Source organism: Pararge aegeria, chromosome 25, assembly GCF_905163445.1.
Source record: "Pararge aegeria chromosome 25, ilParAegt1.1, whole genome shotgun sequence".
Classification (NCBI taxonomy): Eukaryota; Metazoa; Arthropoda; class Insecta; order Lepidoptera; family Nymphalidae; genus Pararge; species Pararge aegeria.
The window spans coordinates 5,554,270-5,577,603 of record NC_053204.1 but is presented as its reverse complement, the minus strand read 5'-3'; the positions used below and the strand labels follow the sequence as shown (position 1 = coordinate 5,577,603).

The following is a 23,334-nucleotide window of genomic DNA, read 5'->3' as shown; positions in this document are numbered from 1 at the left end:
AGTTAAAACCCCGACACGCACTTCTTAATTATTTGCGATTTTTAATCAATTAAATAACTTTTAATTTTACTGTAAAGGAAAACATCGCAAGGAAACCTGCATTACTGAGAGTTATTTATAATCAAATGTTATCAAAGGCGTGTAAAGTCCATTATTCCGCACTTACCCTGTAGAAGGCAAGTAATGAGTTGATATGGTGGTGGTAAATGTTGAATTAAGAATCACAGTATGAATTAAATACGATTGTGGACCTTTCAAAGTCTACTTTGATTCATTATGAAGATTGAGAACATTATACAGAAATCTCTGTCATCAACGTAAAGTTTAAATGCCAGAGTAAGGCTCAAATGCCAGAGTGTATCTCAAATGCCAGCGCGTGATAAAACACTGAATTAACGCTATTTTTATTCATCCGTAGACTATTTTTTTAAAGAAAATTATAGACACGAACGATAAATTCCGATAAGGGGACCAATTTTAATCATCTTTTATCCCTTTAACTCCTCTTTGAGTAGCTTGTTGGAAATAAGGTCTTATGATCTCTCTTTTAAAAATGCCCAGCAGTGAAACACTAAGGACAGTTTCAGCAAACGTCGAAATAATTATGCAGTGGTTAGTCACACTTCAACTGAGTATAACGTCCTTCCAAACGTCAGATCGCGATATACTAAATAACTATTCGGATTGTGCCGTAAAGAAACAGATGTTTAGATACATACAACGTGTAAATGAAAACCGAAATAATACCTCCCATTCAGGTACATTATGTACTGTCTCTGAGATTTATCTGTGAACCTAATAGCTTTTGAGTAAACCACGGCCATAGTTTTTAGAGATAGAAATCAGATACAGCCCTAACATCACATGCAAAATTAAAATCATGTGACTTCTGTCACTTTATTAGTTACACGTCACGTAGCGTAGATAATATGCGCGTGATCTTCAAAAGGGTGTCATATGAATGTTTTAAATTCGTTTGTATGGAAAAATAAATTTATTTTATTTATTTAATTTAAACAACTTTATTGCATATAAAGGAAACACACACAGGAACACTTACATTAACATAAATTATATGCAAAAGGCGGCCTTATAACTAACAGTGATCTCTTCCAGGCTACCTTAACTATTGGAATAAGGGAATGAAATATACTTCGTTTGATTTAATATTTTTACAGGGTGATTCCTTATGAAATTTACTTATGCATCCTTCAACATTACTTTGTTATTCGGTTACAAGATGTATTTATTTATTGTTCTCTTATTTTCGGATAGCACAACTTGGAGGATATTTCTTTTTGGTTCATTGGGTTTGTTTGGTTTTGAGTGCCTCTTATTGGCTGCAATAGAAAAACCGATGCTTTTTATTGGTTACTTACTGCACCGCCGCACCTCAAGCGATAAAAATGAGTCACTAATCGGATCATTCACTGGATATGGTTGATACTCACTCGCTCCCGTGTAAACATATCTTTCTTCAGGATTTCCCTCGTGCCCTCATAGTCTTATAGTGATGAGTGATACTTACACGTCTGGACTTATAATAAATAACCAGATTCCGGTGCGATCGAGTTTCAAATAGAAGAAAAGTCGACAAACAACGGGACCCGGTATTCCTGCAGCACCGCGGCCTTAACGGTAGGTGCTCGGTGCTCATGTAACTTTTGAACACGGATTATTCCATTTTTATTCTTCATATTTCACTGCTGGGTATCTTATAGACAGCATAAGAACTAACACCCACCAGGCTACTCCAAGGTGAGTTAATGAGATCAAATATTATAATCACATTCCATTCTTGGAATTCGTCTTCCCTTCTTTTGTTAGCAAAATATTAAGATATTCGTGTCTATTGTTATATTTATCATCTAATGATCGTTGACCCGAAATGAAAATTATCCATCTAATAATATTATGGGTATCATTATAATATCTATTAATAGTTTATCTATTTAGAGAATATTAATGATAGATATAAAGATATAGATACAATTAGCGGTGATAGCCTTGAGATCAGTACTTCCTTTTGGGGGCACCGAGTTCGATCCATACACACCTCTTAAATTTTTGGGGTCTGTGCGTTCTAAGCAATTAAGTATCACATGTTTAGAAAGCAAAAAAAAATGTTTGTGGAAATCTGCATGCCTGCTACATAATGTTGTCAAAAGCGTGTTAGGTCTACCAATCTTCACTTGGCCAGCGAGGCGGGCTACGACACAATACTGTGGTATTCGAGTCGTGATTAACGCAGAGTGCATACAGTGTGTCTACGACACGATATCATAGTGAATCAGGTTAGTCATATTTTTGTAGATATTTGTAAGCATGTATGTGGATAAATAAATAATATCTTTCTTAATACCAACTCATACTAGTAGAAGATACTTGCCCTACAGTGGGTCAATAATCCTTATAATATTATAAATAAGCAATTGTGTTTGTTTCGAAATTGTGTTTGTTTGTTTATCTTCATCAACGCGCTAATTTAGCAACCAATCAACTCGAATTTTTGACATAGAGTTATTTGAAGGGATGAAGAGTAACATAAGCTACTTTTGACGTGACAACATCTTATAATTCGATGGAGCCGGCTGCACGCACGAAAAAACATGACGTATGCGGCGTTACCTCGCTCTGAGGCGTTCCATTCAAGGCTTGAAGTGCAAGCGAGAGCGCGGAACGAGCGACAAAGAGGCACAGTCGGCCTCCGCGTTCGACATCTGTCTCTCTCCTACTTGAGTGAGCGATGCGTCCGCGTGGACAGCTTCTATACAATAATACATTTACATGTTTTCGGCAAGGATGAAGTGCAGTGAAAAGTGAATGTGGTGTCAATTGTTTATAGCAACGATAATATCTATCAAACAAATAAAATTAAAATTTTCTTTTGAAAAATGCAACTATTCCATCAGTATTTTTTTACGACGTTGTCACGTTCAACTATCGTCAGTAAGCCGACTTTACAGACAACCGATTTTTTTTTATCAAAGACAAACAAGCAGGATTTGTAAAGAACCTGTAATAAACGCTGACGAAGAACGCGGACTACAGTTAGTGAGTTGATAACGATGATGAGAATGATGGTATGATATACAAACATTAAGTTAAATTATTAAATCCATAATTACTTATATTCACTAGTTAATCTAAAATTCCTCAAGAGTAACGTGTGAGATGGTGTAAAGACAATTAAAGCCAGAGTTGCCTTCAGATAGTTTTCTGTGGAGAAAACTTTCCGCTACCAACTAAGTTACAAAGTTAAATAGTGGAAAGTTGTACAATTTAGCCGCAAGCCAGTTGTCCATTGTGCTTCCCTTTATAAAAAACATTGGTCCCGACCCATTACTTTTATGGTAATCTTTATAAAGGCTGAGAGTACTTCTATTTGCTTCAAAGTTGTTCGCTCCTGGAAAACTTGAAGATGCTCGAGCACTCATTTTCAGCTACCTTTGTGGAGGAATTCTCTTAATTTGTGCTGATTACTACCTTGTACTTAATTAAGAATAACATTTTCTAGTCTGGTTTGTTTGTTGACTGTTCCTTTGATAAGTTCCTGCGTTTAAGGTAAATTCTTACTCCAGTTAATTTTAACCTACTTTATATCTTTATCTACTCTTTGTTGTAAGTTGGTATTTATTGGATTTCTGGGTTAGCGGTTCTTTATTTTTTGTTCTTAGAAGTTTCTTAATAATTTCGCTCACCTACTTTCACTTTGCTATCGCTTTCTTATTTGTTAATAATATTATTATTATTTAATTTCTCTCAGTTGCTTAACTATCTGCCTCGATACAAAGTTCAAAGAAAATTTAAAATTATTGAATGTATTTTATACTATATTATTACTGTCTTTTTTTTTCAGTGTAAAAATAACCGTTTACAGGATGCATTCCTTCATAATTCCAAATTACGTCAAGAATATTTTTTTAGTTATGTAAATGTAACAATGAAACAAACAGACACGCTTTCGATTTTTTTTATATTTGTATGAATCGTGCCATATTTCGTGGGCGGGGTGGTAAATTGCGGGAATGAAATCCATCCAAAATCAATCCAGTTAAATCCATAGACCGTTTAGGACTAAGCTGAGTTTACATAAACCGTTTAAATCTGGAACCTCTCGCATGCTAGGGGATTAATTTAACCGCCTTTTATAAAAGAGTCATAGAAAAACCTATGACTGATAAAAGGTATTGAAAATCTTTAGATCATATTTTATGTAAGTAATAGGATCTTTTAGAAGTAAGAAAGGTTCGAAATAAGCGTTTTCGAAGGTATAATTGTCTTACCGAGAAAATAAAACTTAATTTTTTTTATACATTTTAAAAGATTGACGAGCCAAACAGATGGTGCTTATTATTATTAAATTCTTTATCGCGCACCCAAAAACAAAATACAAAAAAAAACACAATAGATAAAATTTAACCAGGTTTAGTTGTGGAAGTGTCTTTTCGCAAAAGCGAAGGCCGATATTGGATAATGGACAGAAGCAGGCGTTACTCTTCAGAAATCCATAATATATTATACTCCACACCTTATACTCCACAGCATAAGATTGTTTTATTCTTATTCATTGTAAAGTCAACATCTCCTGAAGATGCTCCGGTTTCGGAGCGAAACGTGTGTAGAGGGTATATTGCCGAAGATCTGTTTGGTGTGGAGTATAAGGATTGAAGAAATTATATATTACACCATACAGATTTATGTGCTGTTCGCGGACTATAGTGAATTTTTATAATATGATAAGGCTGATTCTGATCGTGAATTACAGACTGAATTATCACTTATAATCGGAGCAATACTTCGTAGGCCATGCAAAGAATGGAAATGTCCTGAACCTGAGGCGTAGGTATAAGGCCTCATTGGCCTATTATTGCAGAAACCACGCCATTCAGACTGATACACAGCAGTGCTACTTTGCGGCAGAAATAATCATGGTGGTGGTACTTCCCGGAAGAACTGCTTCACAAAAAGCTCTATCTACTACAAATAATTTTATTTAGCTGAAAACAGACAGACTACAACTGTTACACACATTTCATCTCATTTGCTGTACGTTTTTGAAGAGTTTGATCCACTTTCTCTGGAGATGTTTACTTTATTGACATAAAATTTAAATCTCTCAAATTACTAACGCTGCCAGGTATTGCACGACTCATGATGCGAAGCATCAGAGAGTGCTTTACGTAAGAAAAATCTTTTTCGCCTCATTTTGGCAGCTATTTTTATTATTATAGCCTTGTTAGTTCACGGAATCAAGATATTTTGCATACTATTGTCGAGATAATTTAATGGAGATTAATTCCATACTTTTAAAAAATTGATTTACTGCAATAGAATTGGAAAAAAACACCAAAATAGGTCAAAAATTTTCCTGTTCGTCATGTGTGAAACCCGAAGACACTCTAACTTGTGAAAAAATCCATTATTTGAGTTAAATTTTTAAAAAAAAATTCTAATCGACGATTGTAGGTCACTGAATGCGAATGATTAATTAATTCAGTGTAGTTTAATTGCAATTAATAAAAAACGAAAACTGCAAGACTGTATATCTATATATATCCATGTAAAATTAACATGGATGGTGATATATCTATATCTATAGATATTATGTACATTTTATTCCACCAGGGGCGCCTGTGTTTTTTTTTAAATATGCGGAAATATTGTACCTTTCACAGAAATAAAATATTCTACCCACCATGTAAAACAGCACTCGGTTCTAAAAGTTCTTATCATAATATGATTTTGATTTACAATAAATAGCTATAGCTATTAAAGATTTGCCATTTTTGAAATTCAAGGCAAAATTACGTGACTGGTTGGTTGATAAATGCTATTACTCGGTAAGGGAGTTCTTGGAGAATAAAATATAATTTATTTAGGTACTAGTGTAATTTATATGTTATTTTTTAATTGACATTCCATGTTTATAAATTTGTTATTCAGTAAAATTAATGAAATTTTTATTATACTCAGCCGACTATTTTGATTATTTTCATTTTGTTTATTTTGATGTTTTTTTAGTTATTACATAAGTGAATTTGTTTAAATTATGATTTGCATGTCATTTATTATGACTAAACATATGTTGTACAATTTTTATGCAAATAAAAGATTTTTTTATTTTAATATCAACTCGATAATAAACCTCTCCAAATGAAATTAACATTCAAAACAAATGAGTAAATAAGCTTATTCTTCGGGAATCGGTTAAAAGAACAGTTTGTATACGCAACGACCGGCGACCGTCGAGTTAATAAGTCACTGAAATATTCGTATGTGAAAAAAAGGTTAATTCTAATTTGAACCTGTTAACATAGTCAAAGTTTGTAAGCTTATGAACATCAAGGAAGTTCCCAATTAGTTCTTAGTTGGTTAGGTTGAGGCCTGTCATTAAGTTCTGATTGAGTTTTAATACTAGGTGAATTTTCTGGATTAAATTACACGAGAACTAACTTCGATGTAAGAACTGATATTCCCTATTAAAACTTTATGAATTTCATAACTTCCCAGATAATATTGAAATACTATAAGACTTTTCATTTGAAAAGAGAAAACGTTGGTTATAAAACCTTAAGTATCTTAAACCGTGTTTAAAAATATAAGGAAACCGCTGCAATGCTAGTCATAAGTAGAGAATAAATAAATTAAATTAAATTAATAAAATAAAAATAGAATAGAATAAAATGTTAATTTTTTACAAGAAGAAAAATACACAGGTACGAAAAAAATTATAATTTAATACTCAATCATTATAAAGAGTTTGAAGTCTATGAGGTGTCGCGCCAACAAAATAGCTCAACACAGCTGAATGTTGCAGATTCTAATTATCATATTTTGTCATTAAAATAATATATAACGTGCAGGGGATAGAGCCGTATCGGTGTAAGCCCAGTGGTTAGTACTTCAGTTTCACTTTCGAGGGGCCGAGTTCGAATCCCAGCACGCACCTCTAAAGTTTTAAGTTATGTGCGTTTTTTAAGTAATTAAAATATTACTTACTTTAACGGTGTAGGAATACATCGTGAGGGAACCTGCATGCCTGAGAGTTCGCTATAATGTTGTCAAAAGCGTTTGAAGTCCACCAACCTGCACTGGGTCAGCGTGGTGGACTACGGCCTAAACCCTTCTAGGAGGAGACCCCGTACCCTGTAGTGGGTCGGTAATTGGTTGATATGATGATGAGTAAGGGAGTATAAATTAACCAAAACCAAAATGTAATTACGAGAAAGAGGTATAAATGAAAAAAATAAACATATAAAATACGTGTACGTTATTATTTCAGTGAACCCTGGTTTTTATTAGGAACGAAAAATATCGTTGGTGGAAAATACTTTTTCATGGACGGCATCACTATTTCTATTTTTAATCTTTAAGTGAGCAAATTCTGGCTTGCGTGACAGTTAATTGGACAACTTATATAAAGGAATTATTATTTAAGCTCAGGAAAATGAAGTATGCACATGAAAATAATAACAGAACCTTAAAGAATAAATAAACTAGACACATTTATACATCGAGTACTTTTGCAAAAGCTGGAAATGTTTTTGTCACTTAACAATGAACATGTATCGTAAAGCGGTATTCACTTTTAATAAGTCTACAAACATGTTTATGTAGAAAAGATCTAATTCTCTCATTTTGTACTAATTGGATGCTTTGCAAAACAAACAATCTGTTACAGACTAAATCAATAAAAAATCGCATAAAATATTTGAAGTAAACGCTGAAAAGAAAAGGAAATATTTTATTCTTACTGAGGAATATAATTCGCGATGAAAATTTTTTTTGCCGGTAGCACTGAGGGGCGGGCTATTAAAAACAAAGAATAAGAAACCAGACAAAGTCATGACAAAGAAACTAATAAAAAACACGAAAAGTGAAATGAGGCGTTCCTTGAAATGCGAGCTTCATTTCCTCAATTGGGATCAAATTTAATTAATGCTTCAAAGGGAATAAGAGCAACGATTACTTAAATACAGAGTTTAACTTAAATCTTCAAACAAAGGCGGACGAGCCATGAGAGGTACTCGTTGATAAGAATATTCCAGCAGACTTTAGAATGCGAATTTATCAAAAGACGCACAAAAGCTTAGGTAAATTAATTTCTGAACCTTTTCCATTCTGAATAGACCCACTTGATGCTAAATGGATCGAGCTCCCGACAATTTCTTAGATGCCTTATTATAAATTCACATAATTGTCATCATAGTAATCTCAAATACAATAAGCCACGTGGTATTTATGATACGAATTTCGGGTTACGAACTGCGAGCTTGTAACTATATTGATAAATTAATTTTATTTAGGACGATCAATAGTGGGATTAAATAAGTGATCCAATAGAAATCTTTGCAAATCTATTTTTACTGACAAAGTTAGTTCTTTATAATAATAATAGCGGTAACCTCAGGAATTCTCAAACAAATTTATGTGAATAATAATTTAGCGTTAGATTTTATTTTCTCTAAGAAGGCTATATCCTACTTACCATCACGCTACACGAACTTCACGGTGGTAAAAACAGCAAATAAAATATGACTTGAAGTATTCTTTCGTCTTGCAGAGTGACATAAATTTTATTTGTTGCAGTATTTTTTTTACTCAAGTATACCATTAAAGAGTTAGTAAAAATGTTGTAATCATACGAAAGAATTCGAATCTACTTTGTGCTGCAAACTTTACAAGCATTTCTACATTTAAAATAACAATATTTATTTCTTCCTTCATAAAATTATTTTAGCAAAATATACCTCACATAATATTTAGATATATATAATGTATCTTAATATTATTCAAGGATGGTGTGGCTATTTTGCTAACACCAGCTATTTTGTTAACAGCTTGTGTTTTTTAAGCACTTGTGATAGAATGGGTGACCGAATTTTATCTTACTTCTACGTATATAATGTAGAGTTGTCAGTCTCAGTCTTTAATAATAACACCTGATTATAATAAAATTGGACGCGGTGATAGCGCATTGGGTAGGAGCTCGGCTTTACTTTCGGGGGGCTGAGTTTGAATCCCTGCACGCACCTCCAACTTATCTAAGTTATGTGCGTTTAAGTAATTAAAATCAAAATGCTTGCAGAGATTTTAGCATTGTGATGTTTAGAGACCAAAGCAGAGGACCAATGAATCGCAAAGAAAATAAATACCAGATATTCTTAAAGAAGATTGAATACCTTACTTGCTTAAAGAAAACTTGTTTGCTTCAAACAAAAAATGGCTCAAATATTCATAAAGAAAAAACCTAACTCAATTGCCTAACTTGTTTGAAGAAAATCTAAAGAAAACAATGGGATACAAAGAAATCTTAGAATTAGTCTATATACCTTTTTTTGCATTTAATGATTACTAAAAACAATGAAAACGTAAATATTATAGCCAGATTTTTTTTTATGATATCCAGTTATTGTTTTATACTTCAGTTAACGAAATATTTAGGTCAAGATACTTGAGAGCTTTTGTAATTAAATGTATAAAGACCTAATTAAAAAAATAGGCCTCCGCTTTCATAGAAGTTAGGGAATAAGATCATTGATCCACACATCAGTGCCTAATTAAGCAAGCGCGGGGCCCGTATCAAATTCTTTAAAATAGCCCTTGATCTGCTAGGGGTTCCTAAGTATAAAGTGGTAAAAATATAATTCAATACTCAATACGTATCATAAATACGTCTAATCGTATCTTAAATACAATACGTTGTTGCTATCTATAAGTTATTTTTTATTTATTTATACTCTTTATTAACACATAAAAATACAGAAGAAGAATAAAAAAAAAACACAGACAGAAGAAGTATACAAAAGGCGGCCTTATCGCTTTGTAGCGATCTCTTCCAGGTAACCTTAGGATAAGGAAAACAAAAGGATAACATACTGCACGATTTTGTGCACGAATGTTACAATTTTGTGGGTAATTAATAGTTAAGTTAATTACTATAGGCAATGTCTGTGTGCGTGTGCGTCTGCGTGTCTGTCTTTCAGTCAGTCAGTCAGTCAGGCAGATATGAGCGGTATTAAATCCCTTTCGCGCAGGGCCCGTAGCAATTGCTACTCTTGCTACGTGGTTAATCCGGCACTGCCCACCATGCTGCTTCGATGCGGGTTGACGGGCTTTAACGTCATAACACCGTAGGCATTGTAGGGTAGAAAAAAAGCAAAAATGATAATTTATTACGTCTTGGAAAGTTAAAAATAGGTATTTCCACGTTCTTTACTTCGGAACGTTCAACGTTATTTTCCTGTCAAAACTTGAAAACAATGAAATATAGCGGCCATTGTGAAGTCAAGCGTTAATAATATGTTTCTACTCTGAGACGAAGGAAAGAGGCGAGATTTTCAATTTATTAAAAGCAAACACAATTTCGCAATACTGGGCCAAAAAGGAAAATAGTTACTTGTGTAAAGAAGCAATTGTGTATGGCGCAATTTGTAAGCTTTGAGCGTTTTATACTTGTGTTTAGGTTTAACTGAAGCAGTATTCAATGAGCTATTGTAGACTTTCTTAGACTAGTAGGGCTAGAATGCTCACCACGAGAAAACTATGTCCACCCATTAACTCGTCTGTCACTAAGAAGTGTACAGATAATTATGTCGTAGCAACAGAGGGAGTTTTGAACCCTTGTTGCTTTAGTTTTAAGCATACAAATGTATTAATCGCAATGATGATGTCCTCCATGACGTATCCATCAACGGCGACGCCTTGGCTTTATCGTCTCGAGTGTGCGAGGATATGACTAGCACAGCCAAATTTAGTTTTAAAGATTCGATTGCACGACCCGCAGTAAAGTTGACCGCTGTTTAAAATTATATGTATAGGAAGGTTTAGGTCTAATTTTTTGTTGTAGCGCTTTGAGTCAAGGTATTGGATAGAAGCAGGCGTTACTTTGCGGAAATCCATGATATATTATCAAAATTAAGCTTAATTTGCTATACTCCGCGAAAAGCAGGAGAATCTGTGTGGTGTAATTTATAATTTCTTCAATCCTTAATTTTTTAATCCTTAATTGTTAAGGATTGAAGAAATTATAAATTACACCACACAGATTCTCCTGCTTTTCGCGGAGTATTATAGCAAATTAAGCTTAATTTTGATAATTGAGTCAAGGTGTTCTAGACGTTTCTCATCGAAGTTTTTACATTTGACACTTATCAATTAATCGCAATAATGTCACAGAGAGGTACATTTTGTACGTCAAACATTATTTATGTAATTAACGCATCAAAAGTTCCAAGTGAATAGAGAAATATTTGATTGTAGCTGTCCCTCGCGACTTTGTCCGCGTATAAATCAACCTTAAAAGATAGACACATGCTGTTGCGGACTTTTTTTAGTTAGTTTAAAGGGGAAAAATCTTGTGATACATTATTTTATCGGGGTTAATTGCTTACGCAGTTGCACGCAGCGGAAGCTCTCAAAAGATTTTGAAAGGTTCTTCATTGGTGCTATGCTCGTATTGGTCTTAGGTTGAGGATATATAGCCTACAGCAGTCCTCGATAAATCGGCTATACAACACTGAAATAATTTTTCATATAAAACCAGTAGGTTTTGAGATCATCGCGTTCTAGTAAACAATCAAACTAACTCTTCAGCTTTATATATTAGTATATAACATTTGACTTTGATTAAAGTTAACTCAACTAATACGCACAGTCAAAATCGATGCGCTGTATAAAGTGTTGTGCTGATCTGTATAAAGTATTAGATTTTCAGCATTTTGGAATTCGAACATTTGATGACTCTTCAGTTTAAAGTTCCAGAGCACTCTTCCAATCAGCTTCATCATATTCCAGAATAGAGGCCGAGGAGTTTAGCTCAGAAAAGAATTGGTAAGTTTTCGAGGAACTACAATGGCAATTGTTTATATAATAATAATTGATAATATTGAAATTATGTTCGGTGCTGGAAAGAGAACCCCGCACAGATAAGCGTTGGTCTTCCCGACGACATTTAGCACGTCGCAGGAAGGCCCCAAACGGCACAAAACCGCGGAATTTGGATTTTCCTACAAAAGACCTACGTCCAGTGACGTTGTTGATTCTTTTTAAATCCATATGTCCGACGATAATTTAACAAATCGAGTTGAGAGTTCATGACGAATTATCTGGCAGGTCTAGATATCTTACTCAAGATCAGCTGATAGCAAAGCAAAATTTCTTCTAAGTATTATATGTCTGTTTACTTAATATCATATATTTAGGTCTTATGGTTTCAAGCAATTTATACAAACCATAAAAGGTACTCGTAAACCTTTCTTGATATTAATAGTAGGAAAACAAGAAGCAAAGTGCTCTTAGATTGAAATTAATGATGTGGATATCTCATAGTTCCTTTCTAAACAAATTGTAATAAAACACAGAACGATTTTGATGATCTCATAATCTGTGTTACCACGAAGCGTTCATGCTTTGAAACGAAAATTGCTAGTTATTTTTTTCGAACCTGCTACCAATAAAGTTAACAAGGGACTGTTTGAACAAACGAAAAAAAAATATAACTTCTCACATAATTATTGTGTTACAGCTTACATCTCAAATTACATTCCATATCGTGAGATCACGGTCTGAGTTATGAGAAATGTATTTTGTAATTTTGATCTTCATATCATTACTTTGTACGGGAACACGGTTTTTTTGTTTATAGGCTCCGAATACCGGTATGGATCGGCGATTAAGTTGAGTTAACTTTTTTAATAATATCTTTAAAAAATTGTTTATAATACGCAAATAGACCGTATGCGTATTTCAAAGCTCGTCCGAGGAAGCTACCGCCAATAATAATTTCTGCCACTTAGTCTCTTCCGGCAAGGAAAGTTTTTGACGTGACAACGTCTTATAATTCGATGGAACGGGCTGCACGCACGAAAAAACATGACGTATGCGGCGTTACCTCGCTCTGAGGCGTTCCACTCGAGGTTTGAAGTGCAAGCGAGAGCGCGGAACGAGCGACAAAGAGGCACAGTCGGCCTCCGCGTTCGACATCTGTCTCTCTCCTACTTGAGTGAGCGATGCGTCCGCGTGGACAGCTTCTATACAATAATACATGTTTTCGGCAAGGATGAAAAGTGAATGTGGTGTCAATTGTTTATAGCAACGATAATATCTATCAAACAAATAAAATTGAAATTTTCTTTTGAAAAATGCAACCATTCCATCAGTATTTTCTTACGACGTTGTCACGTTCAACTATCGTCAGTAAGCCGACTTTACAGACAACCAATTTTTTTGAACCGTGAGGAACCGCAAGGATCGACATTCCTACATGGTCGATATACCGCGGACGCGTACGAAGCGCTTCGCATCTTCGTTTCTGATCCCCACCGCTAGGATCTGGAATGCCCTTCCAGCTTCCATTTCCCCAGTGCCAATATGAGTACCTTCAAATCAAGAGTGAATAGGCATCTTCTAGGCAAGCGCGCTCCACCTTAGGCTGCTTACCATCAGCAGGGCTAACACGGGCAGGAGATAAAAATTATATCCCCCGTTTATATATCCTCTAACAAGGGATATAATTAACGTGTCTACCTGCTAAAGCACGGGAGAAGTTTACCCCCGTTTATTATTACACATATATTTCATTTTGACGGCCGATTGGCGCAGTGTGCAGCGACCCTGCTTTCTGAGTCCATGGCCGTGGGTTCGATTCCCACAACTGGACAATATTTGTGTGATGAACATGAATGTTTTTCAGTATTTATGTATATTATTCATAAAAATTATTGATCACTCATCTTAGTACAAATAACACAAGCTTCGCTTACTTTGGGTCTAGATAGCAATGTGTCTATTGCAGTTATATATATTTTTTTTTTGTGAGGAGATCCGCTCTCTGTGGGCCGGTAATACGTTGATTATAATGAAACTTCTATAATACTGGATTTTTATTCTCACCTCTTAAGCCGGAACTGACTTGGCACTGATATTTCGCATCGTCGTCCAACGTCACCTCTCTGATGTCCAAAGAGTAATCACCTGTAAATTAATCACCATTAAAACAACTTAACTTTACTAAACATTGGGTTACTTTCCACAAGCCTAATTGAAAGGGGGAATTTACGACGGGGATATTTCAGTATTTATGATAATTAAAAAGTACAATAATTCTTTTCGTGAATTAGCACTACTAATGAAAAGGTTGCTTGGAAGCATCCGGCTCCGCTTTTAGCTCTCACAAGATAGAAAAATGAATGTTAAAATGTAAAATGTAAATTGTTGATGTTGGAAAAGAGCAACTGCTGAGTTTCTTGTCGGCTTCTTCTCGGTAGAATCTGCTTTCCGAACCGGTGGTAGAGTCAATACAAACAGACAGACTTGACATTTCAAAATTGATTATATTATTAAGCCTACTTGAAATAAATGAATTTTGAATTTTGAATTTTTTCTCTGACTCTTAGATTGGTTCTGAGGGTGTGATTGCTGGTGTATTTGAGGCTTAACGCTTACGCCTCAGATTAACACACGCGGCACTTTTCATTTCACGCGCATACGATGGGCTTCCACTAACCATCAGAGAGCAACTATAAACATCGATAAATAGCTCGTATAAAAAATACGCGGTGTCAACCACAAGATCAGCTGCGTTTCGATTAAACGTGAAATGGGGTATTGGCTAAATGTACATATTGTGTTTAGAATGGTAGTATTTAAACGAGTTAATATTAATTTATTTCGACACCTTAAAGGTATCGTTGAAACAGAATACGACTAACTTAAATATTTAGTACTTAAATATATGGTGCCTAGAATTCTTGGAAACAGTCACCATTAGTTACCCTAATTGTTTTGGGAACATTAACATTTATGTCTTAACCTGACCAGATATTAGTAGTAGCACTAGTCGCTCGCTTAGTATTCGATTCGCCCACTCAGTATTTTGAATAACTCGCAAACAATTAAACGCTGCTTGGTTCTTATACAGTTTTTCATTAGTGGTCATCATTGAATTTTGTATTCACTCGATTTATTTAAAACAAATGAAACTCATGCGGACGAAGATTGTTTATCATATAAATATGGATATGTTTCCGACAAGACCTAGCCAGTGCGCACTCATGTCTTATCTCAATAACTACTTTGAGTAAGTTTGGATGATTGTTAGGTTAGTATGACTAGTTCCAAGCGAGTATATTTCGGAACTAGATATGCACTCATCAAGTTTTACAATTAACGTAAACTTAACTGAGTTCATAATATCACGTCAAAAAGTTATGAAAGGTCTTTGACAAACAACCGTTTGTAATTCCCCAAAGTTGAATCTCGTACAGAAACTCGGTTTAATGTGTCAATCAAAAGATTCTTGCATGGAAAGTTTAAGATCCTGTTTAATTACGATAATTCAAGGAGATGTAAGTACTTTTTTTTAAAGCTGTACTGATATTATGAATGGAACGCTTTGGATAGAAGTTTGTTACTCGATCACACTGGAATAGCTCAAGGGAGCCGAATAAAATTTAGCATAGAGATAGGTTTTAGTCTGGAATAGCAAAAAAGCTACTTTTTAAACCAAAAACACTAAATATTTGATTTATTTTGTTTTTCACAGAACCAGAGATCGATATGTTTTTTTTTTTTTTCTTTAGCACTATTTCAGGGGTCAGAGAACATCCTTAAACTAACGATTTGGTGTTGTTTAAGAGAAGATTTCTTCAAAAGCCGACAACGAATGGATGGCTCCTTTGGCACTGCAGATGTTCACAGGCGTGCTTTAAGATTTGCTAGCTCGCAATTGAGGTAGCTTGTTTGCTCGTTTGATCGCTCTTTACAATTTTCTTTATGTATTAATTTCCAAAATTAAAAAAAAAACCACTGTAAAAACGTGGTTTTCATTTGCTACCTACCATGTTATAAATATTTTATAACAATTTTACGTGCATTTAACTTAAATGGCCTTTTAAATAAACGTGGAATAACGTTTGAATAGTTATTTGGTGTTTTGTCACGCTTCAGCTAACATACATTTGTATGTGTCAGAGCGTGACAAAACACTGAACTATTCATCATCATCATCATCCATCACAAGCCCTCTTAGGGCACGGGTCTCCCACTCCCACAATGACAAGGTTTTAAGGCAATAGTCCACCACACTGGACCTGTGCGGTTTGGTGGACCCCACACACCTTGAGAACATTATGGGCATGCAGATTTCCGCACAATGTTTTCCTTTACCGTTAAAGTAATTGGTACTTTAATGGTTTAAAACGCACATAACGTAGAAAAATTTAAAAAGTGCTGCGATTCGAATTCGGCCCGCCGAAAGTTAAGTCGAAGTCCGACCCGCTAGGCTATCACTGTTTCATCGTGGGAATAACTGTTACTCCACGTTTATTGATAAGGCCTTAAGATTAAAAAGTTTAACAGGCAACAATGATATAGTTTAGATAAGAAGTAATAAAAATTTTTTGCTTACCCTCTTCGTCGCTTCCGATCATCTTATACCGGTCATAACCACTAAGTTCCCTATGTAATCCAAGGCCGAAGTCATCCTTCGTCCATTGCAGCTGACCTGCCTTCTTCTCCACCCTACATGGCAACGTTACTCTCGATCCTACTACTGCAGTCTGAAAAGAAATGATAATCATTAGTCATGTAATTTTTATTTATATTTTTCTTTTTTAAATGATTTAAAACATAAGAAAGGCCACTAAAAAAAATCAGACCATACAGCAATATATTATACTAGCTGTTGCCCGCGACTTCGTCTGCCTTTGATTTTGTTTTTTGATGTGGCATTAAATTCAGTTGTAGATCTAAAAAAAGTTAAAGTATGTAGTATCGCTAAGCCTTAAATGAGGGGTTTGTTGCTGTCCGCTGAGGAGTTCTGTCCTCTATCTCCAACCACAGTTGGGGCAAAATTAAACACATATTATAACCTCTATAGTACAAAAATAATTATTTTAATCGATTATAATTTGTCGGAGTTATGGTGTAAAATCCACAAACACTCCTCCCCTCTCCCAAAGGAACCGAGCTTAATTTCGGGACAAAAAGTATCCTATATTACTTCTTGACGGCCCATTGGCGCAGTTTGCAGCGACCCTGCTTTCTGAGTCAAAGGCCGTGGGTTTGATTCCTACGACTGGAAAATGTTTGTGTGATGAACATGAATGTTTTTCAGTGTCTGGGTGTGTATCTGTATATTATAAGTATTTTATGTATATTATTCATAAAAATATTCATTAGTCATCGTAGTACCCATAACACAAGCTACGCTTACTTTGGGGCTTGATGGCGATGTGTGTATTGTCGTAGTATATTTATTTATTTTATTTATTTATTCTTACACTTCCAAAAATATGTGTACAAAGTTTCAAGAGGCTCGGTTTAGTAGTTTTTGCGTGAAAGCGTAACAAACAAACATACTTTGACATTTATAATATTAGTAGGGATTATTGCATAAATAGGCTGAAAATAATTTAAACTAAACTTTATAACTGTAGCGATAAGGCCGATAAATTGTATACGTTGTGTTGTTATACTTTTCTTTTTGTTCTATGTACTTTTTGTGGTTTGCAATAAAAGTATATTCTTTCATTCATTCATTCAACTAATATTATTAGGAGGGAAGATTTGGTTCTTTGTTTATTTGGTATTATTTAAGTTTCGTGAAATATAAAGAAAAAAAAGTTTTTTTAAATTATAATAATTTAAATAAAATATACTTACTTATTTATCTACTTTTGTAATTTATTTTTATTACTTAAGTATTATTTTGTATACACCCTAACCCTTCTTAACTTCATGTTCTTTATTTTTCTATTTTTATATATATGTATATATATATATATAATATATATTGTTCATACAAAAAAAATAATTAAGTAGTTATCCTATTACCCATAAAACAATCTACGCTTATTTTGATTTTAGATGACGATGAGTAATATATTATATTTTTGTAATATGTTTATATTTATTTATGTTTACATGTAAGTTAGAAGCGGTGTTAGCGCATTGGATACGAGTTCGGGGGCCGAGTTCGAATCTCAGCACGCACCTCTAACTTTTCTAAGTTACGTGCGTTTTAAGTAATAAAAATATCACTTTCTTCAACGGTGAAGGAAAACATCGTGAGGAAACCTGCATGCCTTTGTGTTCACATAATGTATTCAAAGATTGTGAGATTGACAGAAAAATTGTAAAGATTCTTAAACTTTAAAATTATGTTGGAAAAGAGCAATCTTCTGAGTTTCTTGCCGGCTCTTCTCAGTGGAATCTGCCTTCCGAACCGGTGGTAGAGTCACTACAAACAGACTCACTTGACGTTTCATAAGTGCTTATTAATAAGGCCTACTTGAAATAAATGAATTTTGAATTTTTGAATTTGAATTTGAAAGGTGTGGTGGACTACGGCCTTAACCACTTCTCATTGTGGAAGGAGACCCGTGCTCTGTAGTGGGCCGGTAATCGGTTGATGTGACGATGATGATGACGTGTAAAGGAACCATTATGCAGCTGTGTTTGAAACGTCAAATTAATGTTTGCCGTACAAGTGAAACCTCCCACACAGTACGCGTATATCCAGTTACATTCATACGCCCGAGGAAATTAATTTTTATGTAATAATCTCGGGCTTTATCTCGACGCTAGAGAAATGGCGCCTCGATTTAACATCCGGGCACCTTTTAATCTGAGCGCTATCAAACGTGTAGATTTATCAAATAGAGTATAACTATTACTTATTTGATGCTCCGGAGCTTTAGATCGACCTCTCAGAAGGTCTCGAAGGTTCGTTTCCCATTTAAGTTAAAGAGTTTATATACAATAATAATAATAATAAAATTTTATTTCAAGTAACCAAGACTTCCTCGTGGTCGATTACTATGGGCCTCATAAGAAGGCTCAGAACCACTCAGCGGGCGATGGAAAGAGCAGTGTTGGGAGTATCTCTACGTGATCAGAAATGAGGAGATCCGTAGAAGAACCAGAGTTGCAAAGCTAAAGTGGAAAAGGGCGGGGCACATAGCTCGGAAAACCGATGGCGACCCCGCATAGGTAAACGCAGGGTTGGTCGGCCACCAACGAGGGGGACAGACATCAAACGAGTCGCTGGGAGCCGCTGGAAACGAGTGGCCCAGGACCGTGGATTTTGGAACTCTCTACAAAAACCTATGTCCAGCAGTGGACTTCAACCGCTTGAAATGATGATGATGATAAACCAAGACTCATTTGTTAGTATTACATATATATAAACTATGTTAGTTGGTAAACTTATTATATTTTATTTATTTAATATAAGTAAGCCATTTCTTAGCCATTCCATTCGAAATGGCGCGGCATTGACTTACGTATGTGCAGTCCAACCGGCTCGTAACCAATTTTAAGCTATAATATATGTAAAAACATATAATTTTCCCTGTGACAGCTCATACCATCTCTACTGAGCAGATCAGTATGTTAATTTGTATGAACGCAGTAACTTCTGACACGCCAAATCTTTATAGATCTTAGCGCAGAGATTTGCGTATTTTTAAACCGTCTACTTTTTTTATGTTTGTTACCAGATTACTCAAAGAAGCCCGAACCGATTTATACAATATGTTTTGTTATAAAGGGCATATTTTCCAGGTGGTCCCATTTAAATTTTATCGAAATCGGTCGAGCTGTTATTAAAAAATCAACAATAATGTAACCTGTTGCTTTTTAATTCCTATGTGTAAGTTGAAGTCGGTTTTTTTTTTAATTTAAGAATAATTCACATATTATAATTTAATTACTAATAATATAAGTTAGAGTCGGAGGTTTTTTCATTTTCTATATTTTTGTTCCGGTGCGAAATCGCCTAGGAACCGAATAGGGGTATTACTACCATTCTCCTTAACAGGTTATCCCGCTACCATCTTAGACTGCATCGTAACTTACTACCAGGTGAGATTGCAGTTAAGGGCTAACTTGTAGTAGAATAAAAAAAATTAAAAAATTGCCCTCTCCCGCTTAGAGCCTTCTTATGAGTCCCATAGATAGCGATGACGTTCCAGAGCCATTGTAAATATACTAACCTATATTCCCGTAATTTCGTATTTAACAGAGAGGCATTTGTAGAAAATATAGTTAAACATGGTTTCACTAAGTGATAACTTGACGTATTCATGACTTCTACGAACCGCCTTTGTTGGGAACTATAAAATAAGTTCCTGGTAAAGCGAGTGTGGAATTAAGTTCGGAACTATAGAAAATTGCGTTCACATCAGTTACTTTGTTAATAAAGTTGGCAGTATTGTATCGGAACTGCCGTTTTAGATTTAAAACTTGAAGTTTCTTTAGTTTAAAGGAGTGGTTAGCGTGAATTATAAGCTGCTGGGTTTTATTCCTAGGTCATGCCTAATGCGGATTGGTAGAGTTTACAAGCCTTTGAGAATATTTTGGAGCGCGAGAATATCTCAGGCGTGCAGGTTTCTTCACGATGTTTTCTTTACCAATATCAATAATTCCTCGATTCTGCAGCGCCTCTGGTATGTTTGCGGATGCGCGGACGGATTGTTTCCACACTACGTTGCGCAAGCGGTGCGCGTGTTTGGTGCGCAGGGTGCGGAATAGCTCCAACATAGTTCTGAAGATGATTGCGGCTAGACTGGACTGTCATTACCTCCGGCATTGCTGTGATAGGCACGTTGCAATACCAATGCCGCGTAGACAGTATTGAGGGATGTACTTATTCTTCTTTTTCATTAAATTTTATTTTTGTATTGCAAAATAAACGCACATAACTGAACAATTGCGGTGCGTGAACTCCCCCTAAGGGAAGTCGAAGCCTAAATTGACATGTACCAATAGATCATTATCAACCGCAGCCTATTAGCGTCCCACTGGGCACAGGTCTTGTCTCTCAAAGGAGACTGATCTAGAGCATAGATGCACCACGATGCTACAATGCGGGTTGGTGGGCTACGTATAAAAATAGTGCTATCCTTTTCCAGGGGATATAGCGCAGAAAGTCAGAACTAACATTGCATAGATCAATAAAATTAGTTTAATTTTAAGACATTTGTGAGAGTGCACCAATTCATGCCATATTTCACGAATTCTCCGAGACAGTACATGTACCTCTAAAACCTGTATTCTTTCAGTTTTCATTTAACCATATATATTGATAAACGACTAAGACACCGGGAGGTATCTTTGCATCGTTCGAGTCCAAGTAGGACTGCGGTGCATTGAAAATGCAGTCGTATTTTTATCAAAATACCCACCAACTCTATGTCATGAGCATTGGTTGTTAATCAAATATAATTTCAATTGTTTCTTGAAAACTATCTATTAACTTAATAACAATTATTAGCGTATTTGTAAAAATCCTAATCTATATAAATAAAAGAAAGTTGTGTTAGTTACACCATTTATAACTCAAGAAAGGCTGGACCAATTTTTATTATATTTGATTTATTGGATTCCTCTTAGACCGGAATAGGATAATAATTATTCAAAATTCAAAAATTAAAAATTCTAAATTCATTTATTTCAAGTAGGCCTAATATAATCACTTTTGAAACGTCAAACGTCAAGTATTAAAATATAACATTCAAAAAAATGATCCGCGGTACGAAGTTTGCCGGAAAGTTAGTGAATTTAATAAAATATCTGACAAATATGAATTTATAGTTTGCAAAAGTTTAAATATTTACTCACTTAATATATTTACTGTAGCAATATGTTTTGTCAAAAGTATCGTTAGCATAATCTTGTGTACATTTTACCGCTTGCTAGTAGCCAATGGGAACCGATACAGCTGTGCTTGCTTTTCCCGGATTGGTTAAAAATATTTACTTCGCGCAATTTTTCTCAGAGTATCCGAACTACAGACAGTTACCTGTCTGTCGTTCGGATTGCTTGAGAGAGATTGACTGCTTGAGAGTCTTTGGCAGGTCATTTAAAGGTCGCTATACAATTCGTTATTGCTGGACATACTGGTTTGTAGGTTCGATTCAATATGCTAGCAGATTTGACAACGGATCCTAGATTCGATTTCCGGGTCAGGCAAAAAAATACTGTGCAATTTATTCACAAACGGGGAAAGTGTAATTTCTGAAAAGTAGTCTACGAGAGATTGAGTTTGATGTTTGCTGACTATAAGGATAAATGTAGGATTTATTTAGTTGTAACTAGAATAGGTAAAAAATGTATAATGTTTTCTATCTCACTCTGTCCTATACATTTATGTATTTGTTTCTTCATCTAGATAGTCGCAAACACGTCTGTGAGCACACAGGGTCCCCCTGAATACCAGCGCTGCAGCTCGCTGCGGCTTCGTGCTGAGGTGGAACCCTATTTGTCCACATGCTTTTTGTAAGATATATTTTAGTATTATAATTGTAAGCGATTTTGTGGGCAAATAAATAAATTTCATTTCATTTCATATTATTCGGTTTCCTGGGTAACTTAAATAGGATAAAAACAGATAAAATAATATGTATATTTCTGTCTCATCCTACACATTTTGTATTTGTGTCTCTTACCTGTCGTTTTTTCCGTTGCATCCGGTTTGAAACCACAACGATTCTAGAAGTTTCAATTTAAAAAAAAAAAGGGTATTGAAGACCTCCCTAGCGCAATGATCGCACTACAGTTCCGAAAAAATGTTTTTAGAGAGTGGATTTGCTGCATAATAATTATAGGTTATAATTAAAGTTTCAATCTCACCTGATCCTGCGGCTCCATCGCGAACTTCTGCTCGACATAACCACCGCACTCACCGACAAACACGCACAACACAAAAACACAACACAACCAAGTCCGCAGCAACAGAAACAATGGTTTAACACATCGACTTGTCAATCTCATCCTATAAAAGTTCGACATTATTTCTGATGTCACAACACATGTATTCAAATGTATTCTTAAGTTCACGCTTTAGTTGCATACATATTCTTTTTAGTTCGACATTATTGTGACTTCAAAGGTACATTCATCCGGATATCCGTAAGTTTATTTTTATTTTTACATTTTGAAATGTACACGCCACTTCCCTAAGTGTTGAGTTCAGTTTTATTTTTGGAGACGTCAGTGCGCGGCGCCATATTTATTTTTAGGGTATTCTTAGTTGATGGCTTATTGGCTTTTGATTTACGTTCCGGCTGTGATCTGAAACAAATGAAACGGGGTTTAAATATAGATTCTTGTTAATGGTTCGAATGTTAGTGATAGATAATCCTTTGGCGATTAGTAAAAGATAATTATGAATAAAATATAAATAAATTAGCTGGCCAAAAATAAACTTTTGAATTAAATAATTAGTTGGGTTCGACGATTAATTAGTTTAGTCGTAGTAGATCGTTTGGTGACAAAGCTTCCGCTTTCCGCCATTAAACAGCATTGTTGCAATACTGTGTTTTCCAC

General features: G+C 35.0%; 1 protein-coding gene across 1 annotated transcript in view; it reads right to left on the bottom strand.

Moving 5' to 3' along the window:
- LOC120634931 (irregular chiasm C-roughest protein-like) overlaps positions 1-23,073 on the bottom strand; it is a 76,143-nt gene extending 53,070 nt beyond the window's left edge. The window contains exons 1-3 of the mRNA XM_039905824.1: positions 22,639-23,073; positions 16,412-16,562; positions 13,897-13,977 (exon numbers count right to left, since the gene is read on the bottom strand). Coding sequence (XP_039761758.1) covers positions 13,897-13,977; positions 16,412-16,562; positions 22,639-22,797 — 391 coding nt within the window. The 5' untranslated portion in view covers positions 22,798-23,073. The remainder of the gene's footprint in view (positions 1-13,896; positions 13,978-16,411; positions 16,563-22,638) is intronic.
- Positions 23,074-23,334: the final 261 nt, after the last annotated feature.